Source organism: Enoplosus armatus, chromosome 22 (assembly GCF_043641665.1).
Source record: "Enoplosus armatus isolate fEnoArm2 chromosome 22, fEnoArm2.hap1, whole genome shotgun sequence".
Taxonomy (NCBI): domain Eukaryota; kingdom Metazoa; phylum Chordata; class Actinopteri; order Centrarchiformes; family Enoplosidae; genus Enoplosus; species Enoplosus armatus.
Window position 1 is genome coordinate 6,616,128 of NC_092201.1, and position 14,560 is coordinate 6,630,687.

Sequence of the window (14,560 nt, forward strand, 5' to 3'; positions counted from 1 at the left end):
TTTTAGAATTTATGTTGTTGTTCATCTTTTTTACAAGCGCACTCTTGGCATGAACGACTTTCTTTAATTAGCTGGCCGTGCACAACAAAGAGGTGGCAGTGTGTCCTGAGTGCAGGCAGCTGAGAGTTCATAACATCTGCAATAAGATTGGATTAAAAAGCGCTTAAAATGTAGCAACAGTTGTTGCTCTGATAGAGGTAACGTGCATTGTGCCACCTGCTTTGTCACATTACAAGTCCACATTTCAGGTAAGAGTGTTTTTCCTACAAACCAGCAGAATGGTGAGAGTGCACCTCGAACCTGCCATTGTTTGAAGACGTTGTCAATTTATGGAGCATTTAAGGAAACTGCAGTGGAAAGCAACAGAATGATCTCGTCCCACTGGCAGGAATTTTGTGTTGAGAAAAGAAAGATTTTAAGACCGACTATAAAGCCATATGACTTGTTAAGACAGACATTTTGTGAAGGGCGTCAGGTGGCAGGTTGCAAGACAAAGGCAACAACCTTTCCCATGTGCAGCAGCAAAGGCGCAGTACAACTGTCAGTGTGACTGACATAGCAAAAAACATTCAGATAAAGCAGACAGGAAAACACATGAAAGAAAACCCAAGAGAAAATAGAAAGAATGGGAAAAAGGGTTAGACAGATGCAGAGTGACAGAGAGGGAGTGAGACGGAGAGGTGTAAGGTGCGTGTCAGCTTCCAACATGTGGTAAAGCTGTGTGTGTGTGTGTGTGTGTGTGTGTGTGTGTGTGTGTGTGTGTGTCTGTGTTTGTGTTTGCGCGTGCGTCTGGGGGCTGCAAAGTGTAGGTGATGCCTTTGTCCCCCGGACTGGACCGAACAGATGGGCCACTTCATCCTTCAGGAGACACTGACTCATGAGACAAGTGACAGCACTACCAGCTCTCACACACACACACACACACACACACACACACACACACACACACACAGCTGGTCAACACTATTAAACGTAAAGCCCTATAAATACACTAAAATAACACTACATTTTAGATTAACAAGTATAGACGAATTATCTGAGAAACCTAGTTCACCAAGTGAAACGCAATACAAACAGCATCACAGACTACTCTGAACTAACCATATAGTATCCGCACCTCTCCAAAACAGTATAAGCTTCATGAAGGCAGGATTTATTGCAGGACTGTTGTATTAGACTACATTAACTTCAGCTAGATATGTCTAATTAACTGGCAACTGAGATATAGAATATGACATTAAGAACATGCAAAAGCTCTGAACCTTATCTAGGTGGAACAAATACCCTTTAAACTAACTCACTCTCAAATGCACACACACATACACACAACCAACCAACCAATTAAAAGACATGGCTCAGTGCTGTGTCAATCGGGCACATACCAAGAGAAAACACGTTTGAGTATGAACAAACTGTTCAGGATCCTGCCGGCTCAGGAGGCAACCAATGAGTTGACCCCTCGACACACACAAAACACAGTCAGTCACTCACACACACACACACAGACAAACACGCACACAGGTGGTCACCAGAGGTTGAGTAAACACACATGGATGTAAACAAGAAGATTAGGGCTGCCGAAAAAAACCCAGTAACTGCTGCTCGGCTATCAGATGGACATCTATATGCACAGACACATAAATTACCTGGCTGGTCTGTATCCATCTATCGGATGTGTCAGCCTGGGTTGCTGAAATATAGTAGACCTGATCAAACTGTTCATCAAACATTGTTTCTCTGCTACTATGTCAATTATCCTCAAATTATTTGCAACCAAGTAAATCAATGGCTTGATGTTTGTCATTGCTCTGTCTGCCTCGTACTACATGCATTATGGATGAGCATAATTTTCACTAACACTTGCTTGAAATGAAAACTCGACCCTGTCTGACAGTTACAGACTTATCACCCCGTTCGATAAGTGAAACTCAAACAGTTTCTATGTCTTGCCCGAAAAGTCAACTTGCAAAAGCTGGCAGAAAATGAGACCGAAGAGGTTGATATCGCAAAGTTAATTTTGAAGCTTTCAGCTGCGACACATATCTCTACTCTGCCCGCGTGCTCGTCCGTGCACTTACGTCCTGAGGGATCTGGATGAAGGCGAAGGCATACTCGGTGGCCTGTGCTGGCAGGGTCCTGGTGCTGAAGGCAGGGGGAATGGCAGCCAGACGAGTGGACGACACAACTTCTCTCTGAGGGAGGATGAACGGAGGACAGAAATCAGACCCAATATAGAACATTTTCAAGACAGTCTTTTTTTCAAGTAGACACACAGAGGCCTTTTCTGTATTATCAATACTACGTCCACATGCTGTCGCTGTAAAGTTAGTACAGTCTGAGTTTAGGGTCAAACATATTTACTACTTCACCATTTACTTTTTGAGGGATATTTTGAGACCATAAAGTGAAGCGCAACAATTGGAGTGCATGTTTGTGATGATGACTATGTCTAAGCTAACATGACAGACGCCCATCTCCTGCAACAACTACACTAAAGGAAGCCAACAGAGATTAAGGCAGAACTGTCTGGCTTGTTCAGTTATGATACAGATACATAAAACAAATGTGTTACAAGGTTGTTGAAAGCTTGCGATGAAACTTTCAGAATTTTTTACATTACAGAGTGCCTCTACAAGGGAAGGCCATTCTTAAACAACACACAGCATGTACTCGGGCTGTAAATTTATCCTGTACCTTGTAACGTATTTCTATTTTTCCTTGATACTGAATCAATTCTGAGATCCGTCTGTCACTTTAACGATGATAGTTTACAACTGTGAAAGAAGGACAGATGCCATTTTATAGCTTAAGGGCAGCATGCTTGTATACGTCACCTTACCAATCATCTCACAGCTGTTTCTACAGCAGTACAGAGGCCCCTTTCACTAAGCTCCATCTGCTCTCTAGCTCAGCTACAAGCTAAGAGTAAAGACAACAATAGACGTCAAGTTGACAGTAATGACTGAAGGGTTCCAGTGCTAAATATCCATTTTAGGAACAAGCAACGAACAAAGCGACATTTTCTAAAAAGGTGCTCAAGAGAGACAATAACTCAGGTTTAATTATGCTATGATTATAGGCATCACATTTTATGAATTGATGATCTTTGCAATGACATCAATTTGCGTTTCCTGCATTTACAACCTGATAAACAGTTACAGGAGTCACAGGCTGACAAGCATTGTCATCTCTAGTGCTCATTGCAGGTTCTGTAAACACTGTAGTTTGGCTCGGTTCTTTAAACAAAATGCACATTGTTATATATGAAAAGTTTGTACAACGTTTTGCTGAAGCAACGATGTGATTAAGTTGATATTTCCTGATTTGTATGAGCCGCCGTGAGCGATGACCAATCACTGATCACCACAGGCTGCCTTAAGGGAGGACATGCTGATGGAAAGTCAGACAAAGACAGCCGTTATAAGTGGGGAGTTAATTTAATGACCCCCATGTCTTAGGTTAATGTGTTCATTGGACTGTACAGTCTAGACAGAGAATACCTTGAACATTTATTATGGATTACAACGTTAAGATTTATCAACGCCATATTAGACTTTGATGGCACTGTAAATGTGGGCTTTAAAAATGAAAGACAAAAGTGCTCTGCTGTGTTTGCTAATGATCACATAATAATTCCGGTAGTGACCTGTACAGACAGGTGGCAATATTACCAACTAATAGCTCATGACACAGAGGCATGAAATCAAGGCCAGAATGACTCAACCTGAAATGACGCAAAACTACAGAGAGTGAGGTAGATATCAGCTCCATTTTTTTGTGTGCCAGGTCGGCCTTGGAGAATCACACTTTCAGCAACATGCCAGGACGCATCGCGTCTGCCAGCCAAACCTAGAGCTGTCCCCCACTCTGAGGTCAGTCACACACTGTGCCGCTCCAGTGCATCATGGGAAATCTCCCACAGGCCGGGGGTTGGCTGCATGAGCCACTTGGTGATGCAAGCATGTGTACGCACGTGGGTAAAAACACACACAATAACGCACTCTCAAGGATGTAGTGCCTTCGTCATCACAGAGTTTAAAAAAAACAGATCCAGAGAGAGGGGGAGTTCTGCTTTTGTCATTGTTATGAAAAGGAATAAAAAGACACACTCAGCTGCACTCCGTGCTTCACTCATAAACTATAAAGGGAAAACAAACAAGCCTGTATCATATTTGTCTTAAAAACTCCAGCTGAAAGGATACATAAAGGCTGTTAGGTTGAGCAAACAACTGGCGTCTGCAGAGATGCAGGAAATAGAAACGACATCCCTCTTCAGACACTAGATTCCCTCTGGCTGTGGGTTTGGCCGTAACAAAACTTGGTGAATGTTTGTGTTTTTTTGAGCCCCAAACAATAGCACTGTTTCAAAGATGATGCAACATTCAACACTTTTATCACACAGTCAAATTCATGATCATAAAGTTACTCACATTGCCGTAGTCAATGTAGAAGACATGAACCTTTGCCGGTGACTCAACTTTCTCCACTCTGGCTCTGTACCTGCAGCAGCAACAGAATAATTGAGAGGGGGAGAGAGAGAGAGAGAGAGAGAGAGAAGGAGGGGGAGAGAGAGAGAATAGAGCGGAGGGAAACAGAGATGAAGACAGAGGGCACAAGAGGAAAAGGAGATGAGTAAATGATTCTGTGCTTATTTCCCTGAGGAGCAGGTGTTGGAGGATCTGTCTGTTGTGATCGGGGGAGAGGGGCAGGAGAGGATGAGCAGGCCGGGGGAGTGAGGGGGGACAGAGGGGATCTATCAGGACGTCGAAGGGCTGCGAAAATTGCACAGAGGCCTCTTTGCAATAAAGGAACAAAATTTAAACCTATTTTTGCTTGTAGCAAATAACCTTAGTGCATTAGGGCTAATCACAAAAACCCAGCAGTTTTACTTTATAAGGTTTGATTTTCCAGCACATTTGGCAATCTGATTTTGAATGAAATTAAAATTGATATTACAAGGACGTACTGATCAGTGACAAATTCAAAGGAAAAAAACAACGTAGTGTCAAATGTAAAAGACCAGTCCTACAGAAGAGCATGTTTCTGACTCTCAACTCCGACAAACAAACGAGAGCGGGGAGGACAAATTGGCTGAGAACCAAGGACAGCAGGAAAAAGCCAAATAATTAGAACCAGGAGAACAAAGTTAAAAACCAAATAAGTGATTAACAGGAAGACATAAAGAACAGCAATGAGAGCAAGAGTTAGAGATAAAGTGTGAGTGACTGATGAACAGAGGTTTTTCCTTTCTATTTACTTTCACTCTGTGGTGTTCTGAGAGGCTCTGAGAGGCCCTGAAAGGCGACGCATTTCTAATTAGCCCCTTAATGAAACAAGCAGACATTCCACATGCATCACAGAATACAAAGATATGGACACAGAACAATGCGAACATGGGACATAATTAGCTCGCTGAGTAATAGAAGACTGATAAAAAAATAAAAGACAAAAATCTCAGACACTTGAAGCAGGATTACTGTTGTTGGAAGTAACAAGGCAGACTTTTCTATGCAAAAAAGAAAGTGAAGGTTAACAACAGATGGCTTGTTTGCACTGGTTGCTGGGGCAAGAAAATAACTTAAGTTTTGCACCTTAAAAATCTGGAGAGGAAGATGGAGGGAGGGAAGGAAGGAAGGAAGAAAGAAAGAAGAGCACCTGTGTTGGGGGAACATTTGTTTTTTTAATCAGTTTTGTGATCTTTTTTCGGCGTCACCTTCTTGACATAGACACTCTCTCTCCCTCCCTCGATCACTGTGACTTTTATCTGTCCCCATGACCATCTGTAAACTTCCAACATCCGGTGAGGAGACTAGATGAAGAGGTGTGTGTGTGTGTGTGTGTGTGTGTGTGTGTGTGTGTGTGTGTGTGTGTTACTGTCAAGCAACTGCTGATTCCAAGGGGCCAAAGCAGTGGCAGTGAGCTAATTACACCCTGTGGGTGTCTGCAGTTAATGCATCACAGGCTTAAATAGAGACAAGGTAAAAATGAAATGTCAAGTTTTCTTGAGTAGGTAAAAAAGATGCAAACATCTATGTCTCATGGAAATGTAGCTCATCAAACTGGTATAAAATGTGTTTGTTGTAGTAGATTTTGTTCCATTGTTTCAGGTAATCATGCTTGCCAAGTAACTTCTACTAGCTGCCTGAGCATCTTACTAATGGGTTAAGGTCTTTGTAAAGCTTCATCATAAGAATCAAAATGTTTGCTTACCATTCGCCATCAGCAAACTTGGCTATGCAGTAGTCCCCTCTGCGTGCAGCGTAGGATCCTTCCACTGGTGGCTGGGCGGCGATCTCTGCTCTCATGGTCTCCATCAGACTCTCCAACTGGCCTCCTGACAACGACACAGACACGGGTCAGATGGAGACAAACTTCCATTTACAATTCCAGTGTGATTAGCTTTTGTTCGTTTCTTTAAGTTGCATTTCATTACATCACTATGGGCTGTTTTCATCTTTTTGACATTGATGTGTTTGCTGTTTTGCCTCCATTACCATTTTACCAATTTAAAATACAAGTTAGAGAAGAAATTGAAGATTTCGAGCTGTGATGGTGTGAAATGAAATGTAAAATATATAATTCCATTTAATGCTCTCAGCTACAGAGGTGCAAGCATGTTGCTTTGTTTTGGATATTTGCTTGACTGGGTGTGATTGACAGAGGGTGGGCCTTAAGGCGGCAGAAGAAAATGAACACACTTGCATCTTACCCCTGCAGAGCTAAAGAAACGCCTCAGTATAAACGAAATAAAGTCTGATGCAACTTTGCAAAGTATGACTGTGTGCTTCTTATGCACAGACACAGACTGAGGGTTGTTTATGCTTCTTGTAACTGAATGGGAGTGCTTCTCCAGCATGCTTTATTATAAAACACGTAGGCTTCACTTAAATTGCATAACTGTCTTAAAGAAGGTACTTCAAAACCTTCGTACCCTCGTATTAACAAACAAATAATTCAAATCATTCTTGGCAGAGCACACAGCTCCTCACCCAAATGGAAAATCAATAAAGGAATAAAGACAATGTTATTTAAGGATGTTATTTCTTAAATACCTCAGCGCTAATGGTATGCCACAACTTATCAGCTCAAAACCCATTTTAACCCCAACTGCACTTCAGAGACTGAGACCAAAAATCAAAATAATCTGTGGCTCTGTAGCTGTTAGTCCATTAGCACCACACAGCTAATGCTGGTTTTACCCTGTTGGAGAAATACAGCTTTGAGTAAAGTGAGCCTTCCAATGGGCCCTTGTGGCCTATCAAGCCATTATATGATGCGCAGCAGAACTATTATGGTGGATTCAAGGCGAGAATGTGGCTGTTGCTTTGGTGGGAGTTGGAGAAATCAGATAGTGAATCAGTGTTCCATGGAGTCAATGACTGCAGTAAGTGGCAGCCTGATTTGCACCCATCAGTTGAAATTGGGGAGCTAATTGTGAGCGCCTCTAAGTATGTGCATCTCCAAGAGAGCCACTTTCTGGTGTTTGTGTAATATGTACACCATATTTGTTTGTGTATGGCATAGTATGTTTAGGCACGCATTTCTATTAGTGTTCACAAGTGGCCGTGTGTGTGTGTGTGTGTGTGTGTGTGTGTGTGTGTGTGTGTGTGTGTGTGTGTGTGTGTGGAGTATATGAAGTGTGCGGAAGCAATTAATGCAGCTAGTTTTGTGAAGTGGCCCACATTAAATTCTATGGTGGTATTTTTAGAGGCCATCTTCACTGATCTATCACCTGGAGGAGGGTTTGTGGGTAGACCAGGGTCATCAGTAATGCAGCATCTGTAACCACACATGTCCATTCAATGGGAGGGTATATGGAGGCAAAAATAAAATTCACAGTCTTACAACACTACAAACCGAAAGAAACTGACAATCACTGTGTCTAGTGTCAGCTTTCTGAAGTAACCAGATTTCTTAAACCCTAAAGTACACAAGAATCCAGGCAAAGGGATTAAGAGAAGCCCAGTTAACACCATTAGATTTCCTCTGGAAAAATCCAATTTCTTGGCCATGTATAAAACATGGTTACTTACAGGGTTTTTAAACATGGCAAATTAGTTTTTGTTTTGCTTTGGAAAACAAAGACGTCAGACGGGGAAAGCTTCACTGGTGAGGACAAGAGATCTTTAGTAGCAGTAGCAGTGCATGCTTGTATTCAAAACAACTCAATCCAAAAACTGATATAAAACTGAACCTCCACACTTAAACAATGGATGGATATAGAGAGAAATTAAATGGATCAGTTTCGCTGCAAACTATATATATTTATATCTGGACAAATCTGAAGAAAATATGGATCACAGCAGAGTAAAATAAATCATGCATCTGAAGTTGGTTTCCACAGTTAAACAGTGGACTATTTGTAAAATTTAAGTATCTGCAAATAGTAGGGAAACACTGTGTGCTCTCATACTGCAGAGACCGTGCCATCAGTCCAAATGCTCTGACCAGAAAAACACTCTTCAAGCTGCCGCCTCATGTATCACAAATACACTTGGAATATGGCAGCCTTGAGTAAAAACAAGACAGAGGAGAAACCTGATTACTGACCATCTGCGTGTAAACTTGGGTTCTAAAGTAACCTGGTTATCGCTGCTCAGGTAAACACATTCTCTGATTTCCTGTCTTAACATGATTTCTCCCACTAACCTGGTTTCTTGTGTGCACGTAAAAATGCAGTCTGTGTGTGTATGTGTGTGTGTGTGTGTGTAAAATTAGGAAGTTCTGCTTACTATGCATGTTACTGTACCATCAAACAAACAGCTTGGAGGCAGGCAGTGCAGCGCCAAACTCAAATGATAAATACACACCTTTCTTTACTCCTTTACCACAGCGGTGAGTTGTCATTAACACCTAATATTATTTATGCTATTGGAGAACAAGAAAATATGAATAATGATGCTGTGTTCCAAGGGTTATCTGTGCTGAGACAGCCAAGCAGCTGCCAACCAACAGCAGACAGGGAACCGTCATTAGCATGATGTCAAACTTAAAGAAAAACACCAGCGAGCGGTGCGGAGGGATGTAGAGTGTGAAGGAAAAGCTAGGAGCTCAGTTTGAGTGTGGAGGGGGTCAGGGCAGGGGGTGGGGTGGGGAGCCCAAACACCTCATTGGCCACCCACTGCTAACACCAACTGCTGATGAATGCAGCGAGGGGAATAGGAGTACAAATACACACACACCAAACAGACACATCTTCAGTGTTTTGAATGTAGTTTTTGGAAAACATGTCAGATTAATTGCTTCCCAAACTCCTCGCTTCATCACACACACACACACACACACCACACACACACACACCACGCACACACAGAGCTCCATGCTCCAGCTTTGCCACGGCGGCTTGGTGCAGACTTACTGGAATGGCAATGGGCTACAGCCGTCACAACCAGCCACCTCTTTGATTTATTAATCTAATTAGAAAAAGTTAGTGTGTGCCTTCCTTCCTTCTCAGAGTGTACTAGTGTGCATTTATGTGTGTACATGTGGGTATATTTACACACCGACTTATATATTTATTTCCGTTCCTGGGCCGTGTTCCACTTTGGGTCCATAGAGAACCCAATAAATGACACATGAGCTTTAAGATGATTCTACCTGCTATATAAAGTATATATATATATATATATATATATATATATATATATATATATATATATATATATATATATATTCACACACATGAAGCTTTAATGGATGGAGCCCCTTAGCTCAACCTAATTAAAATGCTTTATTCATGTAAAGGGTAAAAGCAGGATTGAGCGACCGTATGGAGGTGCAGCTCTAATATGCAATACATTAAATGGGGAAGAAATTCGAACATGCCACATCGTGAACAGTGCCCTGATTAGCTGATATGAATTGAACAAATCTCTGCTTGTTAGAAGTCTGACAGCCAAGTCCTTGCTGTCAAATCAGATGGTCTTCTAAAATGCTCTTCTATGCCACCATATTGCTAGCTTTACTACTTAACTTACAGTGCAGTCATGCTGCTGCTCCTAATCATGCCTCTTTCTCCATGGCAAGGTGCAGTTACAGTTAGTGCTGTTTTCTCCTGCTCAGATGTCTCGCTTTGAACCAGCTGAAGATTCTCTGAAGGCATCCCATTCTATCTCTAGCCTATGAATAAGGTTTATTGATGTTTTTAACAGATTTTTACTGAAAAACAATCTGGTTTCTTAAAAAGAGCTGACAAGGTTTGTAGAGTATGTTCTCAAGCACCCACACTGTGCTGCATTTCCCCCTGCAAGAAGACACTCATAACTGCAGTTTACAGGATTTGTGGTTTTAGGATGCGTCCTTAAATAGATCAGTTCTTGCAATGCATATCTTACATGTACACACTGAAATACCATGGTTAGCTAAGACAAATATGTTTAACCTGAACATATATCACCATATATATCATATGTGGCACTGATGAACTTTCTACAGTCTGATGCCTGATTTTTGGTGCAGCATGTGTTACAATTGTTGAGCTTGTTTTGTTCTGTCTGATTCTGATATTGTCTTTGATGTTATTTCCCACGTCTCACTGCAGGCTGACAAAAATAAGTTGGACTCAGTGTGTGTTCTCGTGTAACTTTTCTATGGGTTTAATGTGTATAGTTTGTGGTTGGGGTTACGCAGTCGAAGGGCACTGACAGTGCAGTGTTATGGATCAGCAATTTTAACAAGCTGATTTATGATCCGCTGTGACCCATAGATTCACTCCAATTACTGCCAAGTCAAGTCCAGTCACACTTTAACAATAAATCTATGTCCATCCACTGTCTGACATGAATCCTGGTTTACTCAACTTTTTTCTTTAAAGAAAAACCCATGTCTCCTGATGTCCCTCTGTGCAGTTTTCATAATTTGGTTTATGTTTACAACAATTTGTAATAAAAAAAGTCTGTTTTTTTTCTAGCTTCAATTCAAGTTGACACATCAACTCCTGATGCTTTTACTGCAGACTATGTGTGGAACTCTGAAGGATCACCAACATGAGGAGTTAAATATAATACATCCTTATTTACCGGATACCTTTCCGAACGGACACCTTTTAATTCATACACATTTCCTTTGTGCTTCTGAGCATTTTCCAACGTGCATGTCCACATTTGGAAGGTGTGTTTGATTTAGTATGCAGAGTGTGCCTCATGCATTATCATTATTCTCTGTTGGGATTTACAGGTCTAATTTGCAGTGCAGACTTTTTGGACAACGGTGAACTGGCTTTGGGGTTACAAATGTATCAGGAACTCATCCATATGTGCAGGTTTAAGTCCAGGTGAGTGCTCGTCTACAGAGGGGTGGTCAGAAAAATATTTGTGTAAATATGCATATCACAACACACGCTCTATTTGCAGGATTATCTAAACAATCAGTAGCGCGGCTCCACTCCTTCAAAATGCACAGTCCTTACACGAAAATCTGAACATAGTACTCTGGTCCTGGAATCACTCCATTGGCTCCCGGTACAACACAGAATCACCTTCAAAACCCTGCTAATGGTCTATAAAGCACTTAATGGTTTGGCTCCTCGGTACATTTCTGACTTGCTCACTGATTATAACCCGATCGGGCCTCTTAGGTCAGGTCTTCTAGCTGCACCCAGAATTAGATCCAGGTCCGGTGGCGGTGCCTTCAGTTACTGTGGTCCTGCTCTCTGAAACAAGTTCCTTGCCGGCTTGAGGTCCATCACAACTGTGACCACATTCAGAAGGAAACTCAAAATTTTCCTATTCTCCCAGGCTTATGGTTAATTACTGTCTGAATGTGTGTGTATGTATGTGTGTGTGTGTGTGTGTGTGTGTGTGTGTGTGTGTGTGTGTGTGTGTGTGTGTGTGTGTGTGTTCCCATAGCAGCACTAGTTTCTTGTTCTCTTGGTTACATGTGCGGCTATGTGATAAGGCAGGGGTTTCTATTTGATTGTGTGATGTTTAATGTACGTTGGGTATTGATTAAGCTTATATTCTTAAATTTATGTTGCCTATGTTACCTATGTTTATGTCTATATTTTTATATTTAGTCTAAAGCACATTGAGTTTCCTTGTAATGAAATATGCTATATAAATTAAATTGCCATGTGAACATTAGGAGGGAAGTGCAGCTAGGATGCTCTGCATTCCAGAGACAGATTCCTATTTAATGTTGGCATAAATACAAACTAAATATCTGCGTGCAGAAGGGGTAAACCATGTCGAGCGTGAGTGCTCATTTTGTGTTGAAGGGAGAGCCAAAGCGATGATCCAAAAAAGAGCCAAACCACTGACTGCGTCTGATGCTGGCCAATTTCTCTGTCTTCATCTCTTTATTCCTCTGTTGTTTTTTCTCCCTCGTCCTGTAATTTGTTTATACACCATTATGGCTGCAGCTGTTTGTAAATCATATATAATTACATTGTGAATGCCCAGTGCAGAGTGAGGGAACGATTAGGCTTAAAAACAAGAAAACAATGAAGATGGAGAAAGAGAGAGAGGGTAGAGAGACTGACAACAGTTTTACAGGTTGGTTATGATCGTATTTGATTATATTGTGGCGCACGGTGTGTGAGCAGAGACAAGGGGGGAACAAAGAGCCAATGAAAACAGTGAATCATGTGCCCTTTCGCTACGCATCCCAAGGCCGTACTGAATTCTATTAAGCTGTTTACAAAAGCCATTAAACCACAGAAGGGTAAATAATCACAATATGACAAAGTCAGAGGCCAAGAGAGCAATGGTTGCTTATGAAAGCGTTCTAATTTCCTGGCATATAAGAATGAAGGAATTAAGAGTCAAAGTGGAGTGCATCTATGAAAACCTGCTGGGGGAACAATCGACAGGAGAGGATCCGGAAATATAAACCTGGCTATAACTGACTATAATTTATGAAAGAATAAAGACGGCAACATCTAGAGGAGTGAGACACAAACTGAAGCGGACACAAATATTTTTTGCATCAACATTCCTGCTCATCTTAAAAGAAATACTGCAGAGGCTTCGCTGTGTGGCCTGCTGACTGGTCAAAAGACTGTGTGGACATAATATACCATCTGAGAGATTCACAGTCGCTGAACAGAGCTTTGTACTTTTGCTCACCTGTTAGTTTGGAGTGTTAAATATGCATGAGGTTTGGACAGGCTTTATCCTCTGGGGCAGAGGAATGGCTGCGTTTCAGGACATGCAAGCAATACTTCAAAAGGTAAAAGGCCACACTGACAAACAACAAAAACATAGGCTCGGTATAGTATGTACTGGCTTGGGAGGCCTGTATTTTGTGTGTGTGTGAGCAACACACAGCTGTTATGAGTCTAATGCCCCCTGTGGTTGGTCAACAAAGGGCTGGAGCTCACCCGGGTACATTTGTACACTTTCTGAAGACACAGTGTGACAGGGAGGGAGGCCATTTACTCCCATTCCTAAGTGATGTTTAAAGTGGTGTCAGCATCTGCAGAGCGTTGAGGGAGGCCTCTATAAAAAACAAATGATCCCCCTGCTTGACTAATGCTGCTCCACTCCCACTGGAGAGTGATATGGATTATATCTCATGCAATACCCCACCACCACCACCAATTACCCTGTTCCATTCTACCCTTCCCGGCAGTCTGGAGCCTTTTACAGCAAATTACCGTTTCTGTAATTGGAAAAGCCATCACTGAAAAATCTAAACAGAGACAGCATCTGTGGCTCTCCTTTTGCATCAGTCTCTCCTGCTCCTCTCTCTGCCACCTGTCGAACCTCATTGACTGCAGATAATGCCCTGTTTTGATTGTGAGTAGTCCAAATATATTCACAAGATGGCCCTGTGCAACATTTGGGGAAGAGGACCGGGGGGACCCCACTTGGACCTATAAGTGGCTCACAACTGTGAAAAGTGTAATTCAGCCATTCAGCTTTCGGTAACAGACCCAGAAGTTGACATTACTGCAAATCATGCTCGCTAGGATAGTGAAGAACGCGGATCAAGACGCTTATTTTCCGCCTGAGAATCAAAAGCACCCCGCCTCAAAACGACAGGTGAGCTGACCTTTTAGAAGCTAAGTTGCGTATCTGATTTAATAATGAATGCCTTGGGAGGGGGGAGATCATCCGGGCAGGGTCTGACCTCTAAATATTGCATCTGCTGCAGTGGCAGGGAGCTAGGAAAGTGAAAAACTGCGGCATCGGCTGCTCCGTCTATACTGCAACTTTCATTCACCTGCTTGGTTACTTTGTTCACTGGAGGTATATGGTTGATGCCACCACAACAAGGCCTTGTACACACTTCAGCTGAATAAAACATGACTGATGGACAAAGATACATCTGGGTGAATTTTCTCAGAAAGAAGTGCTCTAATCATTTAGATGGCAACAAATTTTATTTAGCTTGAATTTGAAAATAACACCAATATGGCGTTATAGACAAGCAGTTTTAGCTTTAAGATGATTGCACTCCACATTGGAAGATACAGTATAGTAATTAAAGCCATTCTCCCTGAATTTGATGGGGCCATTAAACTTTTCAACATAATCATGAATGCAATTGTCACATTTAGCCCTTTGCCGCATTTCTTTTGTCTGAAATCTGAGTTAATTTTTCCGTTACACAATTAGTT

General features: G+C 41.8%; 1 protein-coding gene across 2 annotated transcripts in view; it reads right to left on the reverse strand.

Annotated features, from left to right (window-relative positions):
• snd1 (staphylococcal nuclease and tudor domain containing 1) overlaps positions 1–14,560 on the reverse strand; it is a 162,498-nt gene that overhangs the window by 17,483 nt on the left and 130,455 nt on the right. For both annotated transcript variants that reach the window (XM_070928689.1, XM_070928688.1), the window contains exons 19-21: positions 6,211–6,334; positions 4,431–4,500; positions 2,079–2,192 (exon numbers count right to left, since the gene is read on the reverse strand). In XM_070928689.1, the coding sequence (XP_070784790.1) occupies positions 2,079–2,192; positions 4,431–4,500; positions 6,211–6,334 (308 nt within the window). The remainder of the gene's footprint in view (positions 1–2,078; positions 2,193–4,430; positions 4,501–6,210; positions 6,335–14,560) is intronic.